Source organism: Oncorhynchus keta, chromosome 13 (assembly GCF_023373465.1).
Source record: "Oncorhynchus keta strain PuntledgeMale-10-30-2019 chromosome 13, Oket_V2, whole genome shotgun sequence".
In the NCBI taxonomy this organism is placed as follows: domain Eukaryota; kingdom Metazoa; phylum Chordata; class Actinopteri; order Salmoniformes; family Salmonidae; genus Oncorhynchus; species Oncorhynchus keta.
Genome location: NC_068433.1, coordinates 10905444 through 10922942, shown reverse-complemented (window position 1 = coordinate 10922942; position 17499 = coordinate 10905444). Strand labels below are relative to the sequence as shown.

Below are 17499 nucleotides of genomic sequence, written 5' to 3'. Positions count from 1 at the left end.
AGAGAATAAAAGCCTCTCTATGGCCAGGGAGACTGCTATATCCTCCGAGGCCTCAATAACCACTGGAAGCACATTCATGGTGTGAATAAACACAAGTTATTATACAAATCCTGACAGACTATACATGGAATATTGGTATTCAGGAGAATTAAGAACTGTATATTGTTGTAAGGTGAATGTGTAATAGTTTATAAGTCAAAACCTTACGCTTTAGCAATCCAGAACTACTGTACATCAGTGGTACGTACACATTATGCTTGACAAAGATATAGACCAAATCAGACTATTCACCTTGGCTTTTATGCTCTCTGGCAGTAACTGTTATCTGTGTCCCATCCCCCACGGATTCAATCAGATATGGGATCTCTAAAGAAACTTTACAGATGTAAGTACCTGAGTCACTTCTAGTGAGGTTTGAGATGGTCCAATTTGAGCAGGTATTACAGGAATCATAACTAGGGCCCAGAGTGTATCCAGGGTATCCCTCACGTCAACCTTCAGATGCTTCACCTCCAGTCGTGGCCAAAAGTTTTGAGAATGACACAAATATTAATTTCCATAAAGTCTGCTGCCTCAGTGTCTTTAGATATTGTTTGTCAGATGTTACTATGGAATACTGAAGTATAATTACAAGCATTTCATAAGTGTCAAAGGCTTTTATTGACAATTACATGAAGTTGATGCAATGAGTCAATATTTGCATTGTTGACTCTTTTTCAGGACCTCTGCAATCCGCCCTGGCATGCTGTCAATTAACTTCTGGGCCACATCCTGATTGATGGGAGCCCATTCAATCCGCCCTGGCATGCTGTCAATTAACTTCTGGGCCACATCCTGATTGATGGGAGCCCATTCAATCCACCCTGGCATGCTGTCAATTAACTTCTGGGCCACATCCTGACTGATGGCAGCCCATTCAATCCGCCCTGGAATGCTGTCAATTAACTTCTGGGCCACATCCTGACTGATGGCAGCCCATTCAATCTGCCCTGGCATGCTGTCAATTAACTTCTGGGCCACATCCTGACTGATGGCAGCCCATTCTTGCATAATCAATGCTTGGAGTTTGTCAGAATTTGTGGGGTTGTTTGTCCACCCGCCTTTTGAGAATTATCCACAAGTTCTCACTGGGATTAATGTCTGGGGAGTTTCCTGGCCATGCACCCATAATATCAATGTTTTGTTCCCCAAGCCACTTAGTTATCACTTTTATTTTACCTTTATTTAACCAGGTAGGCTAGTTCAGAACAAGTTCTCATTTGCAACTTTTGCCTTATGGCAAGGTGCTCCATCATGCTGGAAAAGGCATTGTTCGTTCACGAAGCTCTTCCTGGATGACAAGGTAAAAATCTGTGGTTCTGCCCATGAAATAGGCAGTTAACCAAATGTTCAGCCATCATTGTAAATAAGAATGTCCTTTACTGACTTGCCAAGTTTAAAAAATATTTATTCACATCTTTAGAGGTGTAATTCCACAACAAAACGTTCAGATTGATCACTGGGTGCTCTTGAGTTGAATGTTGAATTACAGAGCCAATGGAAAGGGCCAATTCAAGTGAAGCTACAGGTTTACGTGAGTGTAAGGTAGTTAGATATTACCGCATGGTCGGAACTAGAAGCACAAGCATTTCGCAAACACTCGCATTAACATCTGCATGTGACCAATAAAATTTGATTTATAGACTGATGTCATCCTATGGAAAGTACTTATTCTTTAAGGCCAATAACAGGAAGTGGCCGTGTGGTCTACTGTGGACTGTCAGCGCTGCGCTCACTTGCAAACAGGAAGAACATGTCTCACTAACGCCATACAGATCAACAATCTTTCTGCTACTCAAACAGTGAGATAACTACTGGGTTGGGTTATGAGGGTTTCAGATGCTTGAGGTGTCAATAATGACCTTCCCCTCTCCAAGGCCTTAAAAACAGAAGCACTTCAACTGAGGAAAAAAACACAAAAATGGAGCGACTCCCTATTTTAGATTATACTCAATTTAATACAGAAAAAGTAGACCGGCACTTCAAGATAATCCACATCCTGGTCATACAATGTCCCGTGTTATATTAGAGAAAGTACATGACAGAATGTTTAATCACATGTTCTACATGTCAGAAGGCCTCTCTTCAGATTAGTCATCCATCTTCACAGAAGACTGAAGGGTAACAGGAACGTTCTACTTGAGCTTGAAGTAAACAAAGAAGGTCCTGATTTCTTTGGGTGATATGGTCACGTTGAACTCTCCTCTCACACCAACACTTGACCTCTTGACCCCTGAAACAGAAACAAATATTAGGACGTAGACAAAAAAAACAATTGTAAACACTTTTTTCCCTTGAGATTTCACAGGTGGTTGACATCTCAAACACCTCAGCCTACTCCAACTGAATCTCAAAGGTTCACTGATACAGTAACTTCTCTCATCGTTTAACAAAGAGGTATGTATCCAGATGTAATATTTTTCCCTCACCAATGCTGAACTGAAGCTTACCAACACTCTCACCCCTCCCTGGGTCTTCTGAAGCCTTCCACTTCCACCGCTGGAGGTCGGAGATATCCCAGGTTCCTGTGAGAGAGCGCTCTTCCAACGCTCTCACTTCCCCTATGCCCCGCAGCACTTCCTATTTTACACAGAAAATGGATTTTCAAAACAAATACAGTGTAAATGGAGTAGTGACCTGGGCTGTTGCGGTGACCGTATTACCGGCAGTCAAATTCCATGTCAAATCAAAAAGTTTGTCACGTGCGCCGAATACAACAGGTGTAGTAGACCTTTCAGTGAAATAGTATTAAAAAAAAAGGTATTAGGTGAACAATAAGTAAAGAAATAAAACAGTTAGCAGACAGGCGAGGCTATATACAGGCACCGGTTAGTCAAGCTGATTGAGGTAGTTTGTACTTCGGTAGATATGGTTAAAGTGACTATGCATATTTGATGACAAAGTAGCAGTTGTGTAAAAGAGGGGTTGGTGGGTTGCGGGACACATTGCAGATAGCCCGGTTAGCCAATGCGTGGGAACACTAGTTGGTTGGCCCAATTGAGGTAGTATGTACATGAATGTGTAGTTAGTGACTATGCACATGATAAACAAACGTGACCGTTTAGTCACGGTAATTAGGCATCTCCAAGCTCTGATGCTGTTGATGGTAGTTAGTAGCCTAAACAAACTTCCTAACTGCCTGGTACCCAGCACTCCATTGTCCCTCCAATCACTGACATCAATGCAAATGTCATCAAACATCTCATCAAAACACTTGAGAACTCATGTTGCGTAACATTTCTATAGGCTATGCAATCACACGAGAAAACAGAGTGATGGCCTCCATCAAAAAGAGGATGATCCCATCAGCTTTCTATAGGCTAGGTCTACTATATTTCTCTCAACTGTACTAATATTAAGCACATCGTTTATCTACACAACAGGAGTATAGCCCAGTTTACATTTTTTTTAAATTATAAATTGCCAAAGAAATTCTAAAAACCTGTTATTGCGTTGTCATTATGGTGTGGAGATTGAGGAACAAAAACAATTTAATCAATTTTAGAACACGGCTGTAACGTAACAAAATGTGGAAAAAGTCAAGGTGTCAGAATAGTTTCAGAAAGCAGTGTAGGCTAGTGCTGTTGCCATCTGATGAGCCATGTGAGTGAGATGTGCTTAGGACACAAGGCAGCCCTCGGTGAGAAGGACACAAGGCAGCCCTCGGTGAGAAGGACACAAGGCAGCCCTCGGTGAGAAGGACACAAGGCAGCCCTCGGTGAGAAGGACACAAGGCAGCCCTCGGGGAGAAGGACACAAGGCAGCCCTCGGGGAGAAGGACACAAGGCAGCCCTCGGTGAGAAGGACACAAGGCAGCCCTCGGTGAGAAGGACACAAGGCAGCCCTCGGGGAGAAGGACACAAGGCAGCCCTCGGGGAGAAGGACACAAGGCAGCCCTCGGGGAGAAGGACACAAGGCAGCCCTCGGGGAGAAGGACACAAGGCAGCCCTCGGGGAGAAGGACACAAGGCAGCCCTCGGTGAGAAGGACACAAGGCAGCCCTCGGGGAGAAGGACACAAGGCAGCCCTCGGGGAGAAGGACACAAGGCAGCCCTCGGGGAGAAGGACACAAGGCAGCCCTCGGGGAGAAGGACACAAGGCAGCATTCCCGACCAAGCGTACAATGGCTGCAAAAGGCAGGTTTTCTTAGGGGGCATTACAGCCACAAAGAGGATGGGGCCGTGACATTTGAAGCATTATCAAGTGCTTGTCAAATTGTGACTGAGAGACTAAATGAAGGGTGTACAGCCTGAGCAAAACAAAGCAGAGCTCATGCCTTTCAAGCAACTTTTTTCAAGTCATTATAGTCACATTGTGCACAATTACAATATATATTTAAAAACGAATAGCGCAACATTTGTATCACAACTAAAGTTGTATAAATAACTAATTTAAGCATATACAGTAGCAGTCAAGTGGACACCTACTCATTCCAGGGTATTTCTATATTTTTACTATTTTCTACTTTGTAGAAAAACTATGAAGTAACACATATGGAATCATGTAGTAACCAATTTTTTATTTTTTTTAAGTGTGAAGCAAATCAAAATTAATTCATCATAGTAGCCAACCTTTGCCTTGACAGCTTTAAACTCTTGGCCTTCTCTCAACCAGCTTCATGAAGTAGTCACCTGGAATGCATTTCAATTAACAGGTGTGCCTTGTTAAAAGACCATTTGTGGAATTGTTCCTTCTTAATGTGTTTGAGCCGATCAGTTGTGTTGTGACAAGGTAGGGGTGGTAAACAAAACAGAGCCCTATTTGGTAAAAGTCCAAGTCCATATTATGGCAAGAACGGCGCAAATGAGCAAAGAGAAAACAGGCTATTACTTTAAGACATGAAGGTCAGTCCATTACTACTTTAAGAAGACATGAAGGTCAGTCCATTACTACTTTAAGAAGACATGAAGGTCAGTCCATTACTACTTTAAGAAGACATGAAGGTCAGTCCATTACTACTTTAAGAAGACATGAAGGTCAGTCCATTACTACTTTAAGAAGACATGAAGGTCAGTCCATTACTACTTTAAGAAGACATGAAGGTCAGTCCATTACTACTTTAAGAAGACATGAAGGTCAGTCCATTACTACTTTAAGAAGACATGAAGGTCAGTCCATCACTAAGAAGACATGAAGGTCAGTCCATCACTACTAAGACATGAAGGTCAGTCCATTACTACTTTAAGAAGACATGAAGGTCAGTCCATTACTACTTTAAGAAGACATGAAGGTCAGTCCATTACTACTTTAAGAAGACATGAAGGTCAGTCCATTACTACTTTAAGAAGACATGAAGGTCAGTCCATTTACTTTAAGAAGACATGAAGGTCAGTCCATTTACTTTAAGACATGAAGGTCAGTCCATTACTACTTTAAGAAGACATGAAGGTCAGTCCATTACTACTTTAAGAAGACATGAAGGTCAGTCCATCACTACTTTAAGAAGACATGAAGGTCAGTCCATCACTACTTTAAGAAGACATGAAGGTCAGTCCATCACTAAGAAGACATGAAGGTCAGTCCATCACTACTAAGACATGAAGGTCAGTCCATCACTACTAAGACATGAAGGTCAGTCCATCACTACTAAGACATGAAGGTCAGTCCATCACTACTAAGACATGAAGGTCAGTCCATCACTACTAAGACATGAAGGTCAGTCCATCACTACTAAGACATGAAGGTCAGTCCATCACTACTAAGACATGAAGGTCAGTCCATCACTACTAAGACATGAAGGTCAGTCCATCACTACTAAGACATGAAGGTCAGTCCATCACTACTAAGACATGAAGGTCAGTCCATCACTACTAAGACATGAAGGTCAGTCCATCACTACTAAGACATGAAGGTCAGTCCATCATTACTAAGACATGAAGGTCAGTCCATCATTACTAAGACATGAAGGTCAGTCCATCCGGAAAATTAAGAACTTTGAACGTTTCTTCAAGTGCAGGCCAAAAACCGTCAGCCGCTACGATGAAACTGGCTCTCATGAGGACCGCCACAGGAAAGACCCAGAGTTACCTCTGCTGTAGATGATAAGTTCTTTAGAGTTAACTGCACCTCAGAAATTGCAGCCAAAATAAATGCTTCAGAGTTCAAGGAACAGACATCAACTGGAGACTGCGTGAATCAGGCCTTCATGGTCAAAGGACACCAATAAGAGACTTGCTTGGGCCAAGAAACACGAGCAATGGACATTAGACTGGTGGAAATCGGTCCTTTGGTCTTATGAGTCTAAATTAGCAATTTTTGGTTCCAGCCGCCATGTCTTTTGAGATGAAGAGCAAGTGATTCTCAGCATGTGTGGTTCCCACCATCAAGCATGCAGGAGGTGTAATGGTGCTTTGCTGGTGACACTGATTTATTTAGAATTCAAGGCACATTTAACAAGCATGGCTACCACAGCATTCTGCAGCAATATGCCATCCCATCTGGTTTGCACCTAGTGGGACTATCATTGGTTTTTCAACAGGACAATGACCCAACACACCTCCAGGCTGTGTAAGGGCTATTTGACCAAGGAGAGTGATGGAGTGCTGCATCAGATGACCTGGCCTCCACAACCACCCGACTTCAACCCATTTGAGATAGTTTAGGATGAGTTGGACCGCAGAGTGAAGGAAATGCAGACAAGTGTTCAGCATATGTGGGAACTACTTCAAGTCTGTTGGAAAAGCATTCCAGGTGAAGCTGGTTGAGAGAATGCCAAGAGTGTCCAGAGCTGTTGTCAACGCAAAGGGTGGCTACTTTGAAGAATCTCATACTTTTTGGTTACTACATGATTCAATGATCTGTTATTTCATAGTTTGGATATCTTCACCATTATTCTACAATGTAGAAAATAGTAAAAATAAAGAAAAACCCTTGAATGAGGTGTCCAAACATTTGACTGGTGCTGTAGGAGTACCATTTCTTTGTTAACTGCTCAACTCCGCATGTGCTCACTCCCTCAAATCGTTGAGGAAATAGATTTTATTCTGCTTTGTTCAATTGTATTCTTCAAACTATAATATAAAATAATGCCACTGAATTCTAAGCAAATCTCATCCGCGAAATGAACTAATGTAGCGCACAGCCATATGGTATAGCCACATCAAGACAACTCAGAATGTTACTCTAGTCTTCTGAAAGACTATTTTCTTAATATCATGTTTCTTTAGACCCATCTAAAATAATGGATTTATTGTGAAGGTGTAGACTATATTACATGGATTTATTGTGAAGGTGTAGACTATATTACATGGATTTATTGTGAAGGTGTAGACTGTATTACATGGATTTATTGTGAAGGTGTAGACTATATTACATGGATTTATTGTGAAGGTGTAGGCTATATAACAATGGATTTATTGTGAAGGTGTAGGCTATATAACATGGATTTATTGTGAAGGTGTAGACTATATTACATGGATGGATTAGACTTTTGAAATTGTAGATAATCCAAAGGTCTGCATCAGTGGCTTGTAGGTTGTGTGGAAGCCAGGAGACGCTCAATGTGTTTATGTTAATTAACAGTCAATTACCGTGAGACCGACAGTTATTTGCTTGACAATCACCGGCTGACTAAATTTCGTAACCGCCACAGCCCAAGGAGATACCAACTGTTAATATCACATCTATTTGTTCACTTAATTTAGCATTTAATAATACACAACCATATATCTCTGTTAATGAAGTCTCCTCTTCATATTGATCTCATCAAGCTGTGTTTCCGGTTACCTTCATGTTAATGGTGGACGGCTGAGACAGAACCGGGTCTTCCCCCTTCTCATACAGATGCATGATCCTCAGTAGGACCCGATCGTAGTCCGGCTGTGTGGATCCAGGGGTACCGGTCTCCATGTTGCGGAGGTGCAGGGTGTGGTTGGAATTGTAGAACCAACCCGGGACACTAAGCGTCAGCAGGTGGAGGTTGTCAGGCAGGACCACGGGGCGAATCGGAGATCCGGTCCGAGGCTCCTTCCTCCAGGCCTTCTCTAAAGGGGGCAGTGAATGGCATTGTGGGTATGAGATCATACATTGTGACAAGGCATTGTACAGGTGCTCAAAAACATGGTCGACTCCATTTGGAAACGTTTCAATTGTGTATTTGTTTTTAGAATGTATTCCATGTTATGGATTTCCAGGGAAAAGTTTAGGGGAAAGTAGTTGTGCGTGCTTTAAACAGGTTGGTAGTTACTGTCATGAATCTTGTCCTGAAGGCAGCTCTGCATAGTAGTCACTAACTGGCACAGCCACAAAGTCATCAAAACCTAGCCTTAACCCTAATCATACTACCAACCCTAATCTTAAATTAAGACCAAAATGCACATTTTGTTGTCATGAATGTTTACGATATAGCCAATTTTCACTTTGCAACTGTACCATCTAGAGGAAAATCACTCAGTTCTGCCTCCAGGTCAAGATTCATGACAATAAAGGTCAACCTGCGAGCCTCGATAGAGTAGTTCAACAGGGGAGCTATAAAGAGTGGACTCACGTGGCCTGTCGATGGGCATGACCACAGGTCGGTGCTGCAGTTCTAGCGCCTCCCTCTGGTAGAGAGAGGAGGTAGCAGCCAGGGAGCCCAGTGTCATCCATAGGACAGGCCTCACCACTGAGCTGTCGTTCAGGGTCAGGTTATAACCCAGACTCCACTCCTGGTTGTTCCACAGACGTCGGTGGAGCATCACCTAGGACAGATACAAGGGGTTGAGGTTGTGTGTGTGTGTGTGTGTGTGTGTATGCATCGCATACATAAAACACACTCACCTCCAGCTCTCCCTCACTCTGGCTGGATGCACCATGAGCTCTCTCACTGAGGAGGACCAGTCTGCTAGAGTCATCTTCAATGTAGGCCATTCGAACCATGGGGTAGTAGTTCTGCAGTACACAGACACAGGAGGAAACACAAGCAATTGTCACAAAGTCCTGAACCGTAACCCAGGCCTGAACCGTAACCCAGGCCTGAAACGTAACCCAGGCCTGAACCACTAAGAAGGAAAGCTGATGAGACCAAACACCCAAACGCCCCGAGTAGGAAGAAACCTCAAGGACCCAGGCTCATAAAGTGTAGCCCATCTTCCTCTGGCTGGCAAGGTACTGTGGAAGTTCAGTGTACATTTAAACCTCTACACCAAACAGTCCTTATATACAACCCACTCACTCTGGCAACAGTATCATTGACGAACGTCCTGGAGGGCCTCTTCATCATCTGGTACCCGTTGTCGTCAGTGAACAGAGTCCTGTTGTTCTTCAGGCTGGTCTTGATCCTGAGGACAGCTTCGGTGTTGACCACCAGGGGGCCCAGCGAGTAGCTCTGCTCCATCCTGTAACACAGCCTGCCGCTGGGGAAACTCTGTGGTATTCTGGTGGTGACAGAGTAGGCGTAGTCCTCATCTGCTTCCTCTCTGCGGACACAACCCATTATTAATGTGAGCCACCCGATATTAGACCTGCACCTTACTAAGATGTAGTGTGGTACGAGTGAGTGTGTGAGAAAGAGGTGATAGATGGAATATAAAAAGAGATAATAGCTACAGAAGGAGGGTGCGTGGAAACCAAAGACTGACAGAAAGCTGTTCACATTCCCACCTGTAGAAGTACTGTCTGATCTCCGTGACGATCTTCCCAGGGACAATCTCCATCTTGACGGCCTTGTACGCCCTCACTGCCGAGCCGTTGGCACTGAAGATGTAGTTGTCAGAGATGGGCCCTGCGCTGACATTCCCATTGACCTGGTACTCCCAGAAATCCTGACTCATTCTCACCGTTCTCTTCTCATTCCTGTCAGGGTCACAGAAAGGTCAGAGGACATTGTTGACGTAACACCTGGGCTGCATTCAAAAGGAAAATGTGCAACGTTTAGTAAAATAAACATGCTTCTCTGACATGGAGAATAAATCACTTCAGCTCTATTCATTACCTTTGTATCTGCAACGTTTCACAACGTTAGCCTGTTGAATGTGCCCCTAATGTGAATGTTGAATATAACTACCTGTCGGTGATGCTATGCAGTAGGTTAGTATCCTGGTCCAGCATGATCTTGTAACACTCATTCAGAACCGGCAAGAGTCTCCTTCCTGTCTTCAACTCCTGTGAAACATTTAGTCTCTTGAACGACACAACCCAGGCATGGTGGGTCGAGGACCCCTCTTTACCCGGCTTCTCTGAGAACTTGATGAGGTACTTCCTGTGTTGGAGACCCCCAAGGTTCACCACAATGAACAGGTCATAGGTCGTGTTGGAGTCAGCTGAACTCTGGGTCTGTTGGGAGCAGAGAGACACAGGCCGTGTTCATTAGACACTAACAGACAGAGGGAATACCTGGACTTGTCCAATAAGAAACACACATTTTCATTTTCCGTTGCAATATGTTTTTTTTTTGCTGAGTGCCCAATGAACACAATCAGTCATCTGAATACTGAGTTTGTCTAGAAGGTATGATGTATATCTGCAGTTCCATTGACACGTGGCTTTTACATGATATACTGGTGACTCATTGTTGTACAAATGTTTAACTGGATAAATCCACTCCATTTCCACACTACCTGTGCAGGTATGGCCTGTCCTTGGTCGTCGAACACGGTTGCCATGGGCAAGGTTACCGTGACGTTGATGATGGCGGTGGTGTTCCATGCCAGGGGGTTGTACACAATGATGTGCTGCTCCAGGTCCTGATGGGAGCCTGCAATTACATACATTATCAAAATGTTGTTAATGTATGTAAAAAAACATTTTTTAAACATGTAGTTGATGAAGATAGTCATTAAATGATGCCTTGGACCAAGCTGAACCTTGGGCCTTGTTACAACACATCCTCCCCCTTCCTTGATGTGTATTCACTGATCTGTAGTGTGTGATTGGATAAGTGAAAACATGCATCCCATCCAATTACTTTTACAAATCCACATTTCTGAGTTCATGTCAAATAAAGTATAAATAGATTTCAATTATTCATTATTATTTTGAAGTACAGTACTTTACCCTTGCTATGAGAGTCTTCAGGGTTGCTAGCGGTGCCCAGGGTCTGGGGCAGGAGGAAGAGGGCAGCCAGGAGTTCCTCTACTCCCATCATAGCCTGGGTCAGGTGCTCTATGTACATGTCAGACACCTTGGGGGACTCTGTCCCTGTGATCCCATCATGGTGCTGCACCTGGAGATAAGACAGAGGGAGAATAATAGAAAAGTACTGTTTTTCAAATTCATTTTGAGAGTCTTATTTCTAAATTTGTGTGACAGAAATGGGATATGAGAATGTTTAATCACTGGTTTACAATGATGGCGATTATTAAATTTACAATGAATCACAATCGATGATTATTTTGATCAAGCACCTCAGAGACAGCCCAGCGGAGGGCCTTCAGCTTCTGCAGGGCCTCTTCTTTAGGGACCGGTCCATCTGGGTAGCTGGCCCGGTACCGGGTGAACAGAGTCTCTGCAGCATGCAGCTGGGAACTAGCTCTCCTGGCTATCCCCTTCAGAACATTCCGGGAGGCATAGAACCCAGTCCACGCCTGGAAAGGTTCTGGAGAGATAAAAAGGTTCCTTTTTAGAACTACAAGAACCAGATTGGAATTGTGAAAAAAAGCATTGTAGTCCCTTGGCTTCATAGTAGTTTTTACTGCTACATGTTTTTAGTGTGCCAACTCTTGGTCACTGGAACCATTGAGTGAGATAGATATATATATATATACACATTCTTATAAGTTTTATTCATATTCCATTTACATATTTGAAACTTAAAATAGATAAGCACATTTCTGGAAAAACCCACCAGTGGAGTAGGGAAGGAAGTCCTCACTTCCCCTCACCTCCCAGGTGAGATTTGATTGGTGGACAGCCTGGAAGTACTCGCTGAGAGTGGCGTACTGGACTGTCACTCCAAACTCCTTGCTGTTCTGGTTGATGTATTCCACCAAGGGATCCATGTTGGCAAACTGCACAGAGGAGTTGTAGAACTGCTTGTCACAACCCTATGGAGTGAAATAACAGGAGAAACATACATTGCTCAAAGGTGAAGTAACTAGAAAGAACACTCATTAAATTATGATTGGAAACAGTTATCTGTTGACTCACCCAGGGCCAGAGGACATGGTTTGTCCTGAACCACGCTGCCCTCTGCTGGATGTTCAGCACCATGGTCTTGGCATAGGAGTGCAGCGTCTCTTTGGTGACAGGCAGGCTCATGTTGGGGTAGATGCCATTTTTAGGGGGGTCAGGGAACAGAGCCACACCATTCCAATAGAAACCAGAGCTGAGAGAGAACAACTGATTAGTTTCACCGAGACAAATATGTGCCTGTAATCTGTTGAGAGCCCATGGTGAGAGGCAAAACTGATCAAATGGAGATTTTTAGTGATTCTCAACAACAAAAAACATTTGGAGTCTTAATTCAATTACAGCATGTAAGGGTAAGTCTAAGACAGTAGGATATGCTAGAGAATTATGACATGGAAAATGGTGAGAGGGGAAAGGAGATATTTAGGAGACCTGTTAGAGAAAGGCAGGTGAGATGGAGTACAGTAGCTGAACTGGTCCATGGTGTGAGTGAAGATCTCCTGCTGCTCTTTCAAGGAGGGGGAGCCTCTCCAAACAAACTGTAGTTTCTGTTCCAAAACAGCAAGACAATAACTTAGTGCAAATATACTGTAACTCAGTTGATAGAGCAAGGTGCTTGCAACACCAGTATAGTAGGATCAACTCCTCGGATCACCCGTACATAAAAATGTATGCATGACTTAAGTCGCTTTGGATGAAGACATCTGCTAAAATGGCATATGTTATTAAGTCAAGCCTCTAATCCATTTAACTGCTTATAAGTGACTGATCATGGTCAAGACTACTCAACAGAGATGGTAAACTGCCTGGTAGGCTGTAGCTGAAACTAAGGTGACTACCATACCTTGCTCTTCTGCATGACATCTTTGAGGTCATAGTCAATACGTGAGATGAGGTGGGCATGGAACCCAGCCAGGGCAAAGAGGACAGGGGTGGTGGCAGAGGCTCCAAACGGGTCCACGTGCCACGAAAACCGGGGACGCACCCCAAACGTCTCGTACAGGAACCCATGGCCCTCTAATTACAGTGTGAGACAGAAAGGGAGATTGGGTCCACGCTCATTTAAACCAACCAACTAAACAAATATTATACATCAAGTACAAAACCACTTCACCTGTCAGCTGCAGTATCTCATCATCTAGATCAGTTACAGCTTCATCATGCATCACCTGCCCCCGATGATGAACTCATCGACTCTCCTTCAGCATCACCTGGGATGATGAAGTGGGAGGGGGCAGTGGGAGGAGGGGGACTCTCCTTCAGGGGCAGCTGTGGGGGGGAGGGGCACCTTGGGAGGGGCAGTGGGAGGGGCAGTGGGAGGAGGGGCAGTGGGGCAGGGGAGTGGGAGGGGGAAATAGGGGCAGTGAGGGGAGACAGTCATACAAAGATTCGACTTCTGCATGAGCAGCACTGAAGTCACATGGAGGGGTATATAAGATTATTCTATAGTACTTGTTTCTTGTGCTTGTCTGTTGCCACAGAATCCCACCACAGCCGAAAGAACTCCTGCTCCACTGCGATGAACTTGCGCTGTTTGTTCTGTGTCAGCGCCTCTGTCACACTGGAGTACACGTTCGCTGCATAGGCATGCATGCTCTCCTGTTTGAGGATTAAAGAGAGGAAAACACCCTGTTCAATGCTGTATACTGTCAACACTGACAGTATAGAGTTGTAGCTATATTTGGACTGACATTTCATTTTGTGACATTCTTGAACCTCCCAAAATAAAAATGTCCCTAGTTCTAACGTCCAAGAAACCAACATAACTCCTGTACTATTGTATAAACGTTAACTCAGTAAGCTAGTAACAAACCTGAATAGTATATACCCAGCCAACATCCATGTGACTGTGCGGGATAACAAACGTCTGAATTGGTCCATTTCTCTCTGCACAGATAACCGTGAAAAATAAAAACAGTGGGAAAGTTAAAAACCCCATCTCTGTCAAAACATGAGATGTACTTCAACAGCAAGCTAACCCATGTCCTTATTATGGGTTTGCAGCATGTGACAATCAGGCGGCGCCCCGCCCCTTGCTGTACGGAGTACCGCAGAGGTCAAAAATAATGTGAAGCCGCAAATTAAAACCAACCATTTTAAACAGCGCAGAACTTCGTGATTGTGAACAAAGTTCACTGGTAAACTTTACCCCGGAAAACATTCAGGGAAACACACATACTGTGCATTTGGAGGTGAATGCGCAACAAAGATGTCAAGGAACAGAAGGATCACGTTAATATTTGGAGGATTTATAACAGCAGTTGCTGCTGCATTTTACCCTATATTTTTCCACCCACTCACGCACACAGCTGACTACAGTAAGTAACTATCGTTATTCGAGGAATGTACTAGTCGATTATGTCACAGAGTATTGTTACACAACGACATGCTAGCTAGGAAGTCTTGTTAGGCGACTTTTTATTGTATAGCTGCTAGTATCCTCATGTGGACACAATTTTGCCCTGGCCAGTCGGACCGTAAACATTGCATTGACATATTAGCTATGCCATTTGTTTGTAGCTGTAGCCGTGTGTGCTAAAAACACATGTAATAACGTAGCTACATGGTCTCAGTATAACGGGTTTCTGTTTTTAAGTATAGACAGTTTATTTTACTGCTGTACAATTGTGACCATACTACAAGTTCTGTCAAGCAGTGGTCTGATTGCACCAGTGGACAATGTCTGTGCTAGTGCACTTGCCTTGTCTATAAGGATCCTGGTTCAAATCCACCCCAGTCCCCCGCAACACAATTGAAAACCCCACTCACTTCTCTGCAGATCAAGTCCAGAGAGCAAACCGAGCAGGAATCAATCAAGCAGACGTGCAACCAGTGGGTAAGTAGCCTGCTAACATCTCTCATGCAATGGTTCTTCTTTGTTGTTGCCATTGTGTATTGTTCCATCCCCTGTCCTATCAGCAAACTTTACATTTTCACTAACCGTGTATAAGTCAGTTATAATTTGGTGTATTTTCAGGTGTCAAAGTATGGTCTGATCCCTACAAGCCAAAGTGATGCCTGAGACAACTGTCCCTGGTATGGAAAAGAAGACGCTATATGCTGATGAAGACTGTCCACTGAAGATGATTCTGAATCCCAATTGGACTGTGTTTGTGTGAGTGAATGCTTAGGTGTGGTGGATGGATGCTAACCACTTTATCCTATGAATAAAGTTTAAAGACCTCTGTGTTTTCTCTTTATGTTTTTGGAAGTGTTTGTGCCTATGTATTTTGGAATTAAATTGGTCACTTCATTTCTTTAGGCTACTTGTAGTGCATTGGATGTGATACGCATTGTGACCACAAGGGGTCACTATTTGCTCAGACAGTGGCAGAGAGGCAGTTTGGTACATTATGTGCTCAGTAGGCCTATATCCTAGATTTATTGCTTTCAAATAAAACCAATTCGTTTTTTCTTCTTCTGGGTATATTTAAGCAATAAGGCCTTCGGCCTATAATAATAATAATAAAGACCCTAGGCCAATAATGGCCAATATACCACGGCTATGGGCTGTATCCAGGCAAGAGTTGCGTTGTGGATAAGAACAGCCTTAGCCGTGGTATATTGGCCGTATATCACAAACCCAGAGGTGCCTTGTTGCTATTATAAACTGGTTACCAATGTAATTAGTGCAGTAAAAATGTTTTTTTTTTCAGACCTGTGGTATACAATCTGATATACCACGGCTGTCAGCCAATCAGCATTCAGAGAACCACCCAGTCTATATTTGTGAACACATTTGTATTGACAGATGTCCACTTCACATGAACAATGTTTTAGACAGAGGTGCACATGCTTTAGAACCAACTAAAAGGCAAATGATAAAGTGAAACTTGAGCCAAGCTCATCTAGACTAGTGCTGCTTGAGGCCAGCACTGTATCCACGACAACGGGAATGCACCTACACTTGGAACACCTGCAGACCTTTCAAAATCTCCGCCCACTTCAAACTCGCACACTCAACCATTCCGTAGTTGGTAGAAGGCCCAGTTTGCGGAATTGGATACTTTTGCTTCACGACTGGAAATTGTGTCATAATGAGATTAGTGAGATACAGTTGACGTCAGAAGTTTACATACACTTAGGTTGGAGTCAGTAAAACTCATTTTTAAACCACTCCACAAATTTCTTGTTTACAAACTAGTTATAGTAAGTTGGTTAGGACATCTACTTTGTGCATGACACAAGTCATTTTTCCAACAATTGTTTACAGACAGATTATTTCACTTATAATTCCCCATATCACAATTCCAGTGGGTCAGAAGTTTACATATACTAAGTTGACTGTGCCTTTAAACAGCTTGGAAAATTCCAGAAAATTATGTCATGGCTTTAGAAGCTTCTGATAGGCTAATTGACATCATTTCAGTCAATTGGAGGTGTACCTGTGGATGTATTTTAAGGCCTACCTTCAAACTCAGTGCCTCTTTGCTTGACATCATGGGAAAATCTAAATAAATCAGCCAAGACCTCAGAGAAAAATTGTAGACCTCCACAAGTCTGGTTCATCCTTGGAAGAAATTTCCAAATGCCTGAATGTACCACGTTCATCTGTACAAACAATAGTACGCAAGTATAAACACCATGGGACCACGCAGCCGTCATACCGCTCAGGAAGGAGATGCATTCTGTCTCCTAGAGATGAATGTACTTTGGTGTGAAAAGTGCAAATCAATCCCAGAACAACAACAAAGGACCTTGTGAAGATGCTGGAGGAAACCGGTACAAAAGTGTCTATAAAGTGTCTATCCACAGTAAAATGAGTCCTATATCGACAACCTGAAAGGCCGCTCAACAAGGAAGAAGCCATTGCTCCAAAACCGCCATAAAAAAGCCAGACTACGGTTTGCAACTGCACATGGGGACAAAATCATACTTTTTTGGAGAAATGTCCTCTGGTCTGATGAAACAAAAATAGAACTGTTTGGCCATAATGACCATCGTTATGTTTGGAGGAAAAAGGGGGAGGCTTGCAAGCCGAAGAACACCATCCCAACCGTGAAGCATGGGGGTGGCAGCATCATGTTGTGGGGGTGCTTTGCTGCAGGAGGGTCTGGTGCACTTCAGAAAATAGATGACATCATGGGCAAGTAAAATTATGTGGATATATGAAAGCAACATCTCAAGACATCAGTCAGGAAGTTAAAAGCTTGGTCACAAATGGGTCTTCCAAATGGACAATGACCCCAAGCATACTTCCACAGTTATGGCCAAATGGCTTATGGATAACAAAGTCATGGTATTGGACTGGCCATCACAAAGCCCTGACCTCAATCCTGTAGAACATTTGTGGGCAGAACTGAAAAAGTGTGTGCGATCAAGGAGGCCTACAAACCTGACGCAGTTACACCAACTCTGGCAGGAGGAAATTCACCCAACCTATTATGGGATGCTTGTGGAAGGCTCCCTGAAATGT

The 17499-nt window shown here is 43.5% G+C and overlaps 2 protein-coding genes and 1 long non-coding RNA gene across 4 annotated transcripts; 2 read left to right on the top strand and 1 right to left on the bottom strand.

The window, feature by feature from the left end:
* Positions 1-1430: 1430 nt before the first annotated feature.
* man2b2 (mannosidase, alpha, class 2B, member 2) lies at positions 1431-13290 on the bottom strand. Its single transcript, XM_035783325.2, has 16 exons — positions 13198-13290; positions 12928-13100; positions 12516-12631; positions 12102-12279; positions 11800-11998; positions 11360-11550; positions 11010-11178; positions 10574-10710; positions 10021-10289; positions 9618-9809; positions 9190-9433; positions 8796-8906; positions 8524-8716; positions 7764-8020; positions 2490-2619; positions 1431-2272 (listed from the first exon to the last, which is right to left on the bottom strand). Exons 1-16 carry the CDS (start codon positions 13247-13249, stop codon positions 2175-2177), a joined length of 2709 nt encoding a protein of 902 aa, XP_035639218.2. The 5' UTR covers positions 13250-13290; the 3' UTR covers positions 1431-2174.
* Positions 3942-5611, top strand: LOC127906701 (uncharacterized). Of its 2 annotated transcripts, none has more exons than XR_008062461.1 (3): positions 3942-5146; positions 5203-5334; positions 5427-5611. It is a non-coding gene; the product is annotated as an uncharacterized LOC127906701 (long non-coding RNA). The 2 variants fall into 2 exon arrangements; XR_008062460.1 differs by having other exon boundaries at positions 5394-5611.
* Positions 13291-14199: 909 nt separating the features above from the next.
* On the top strand, positions 14200-15268 carry smim20 (small integral membrane protein 20). Its single transcript, XM_035783326.2, has 3 exons — positions 14200-14401; positions 14863-14919; positions 15061-15268. Exons 1-3 carry the CDS (start codon positions 14293-14295, stop codon positions 15096-15098), a joined length of 204 nt encoding a protein of 67 aa, XP_035639219.1. The 5' UTR covers positions 14200-14292; the 3' UTR covers positions 15099-15268.
* Positions 15269-17499: the final 2231 nt, after the last annotated feature.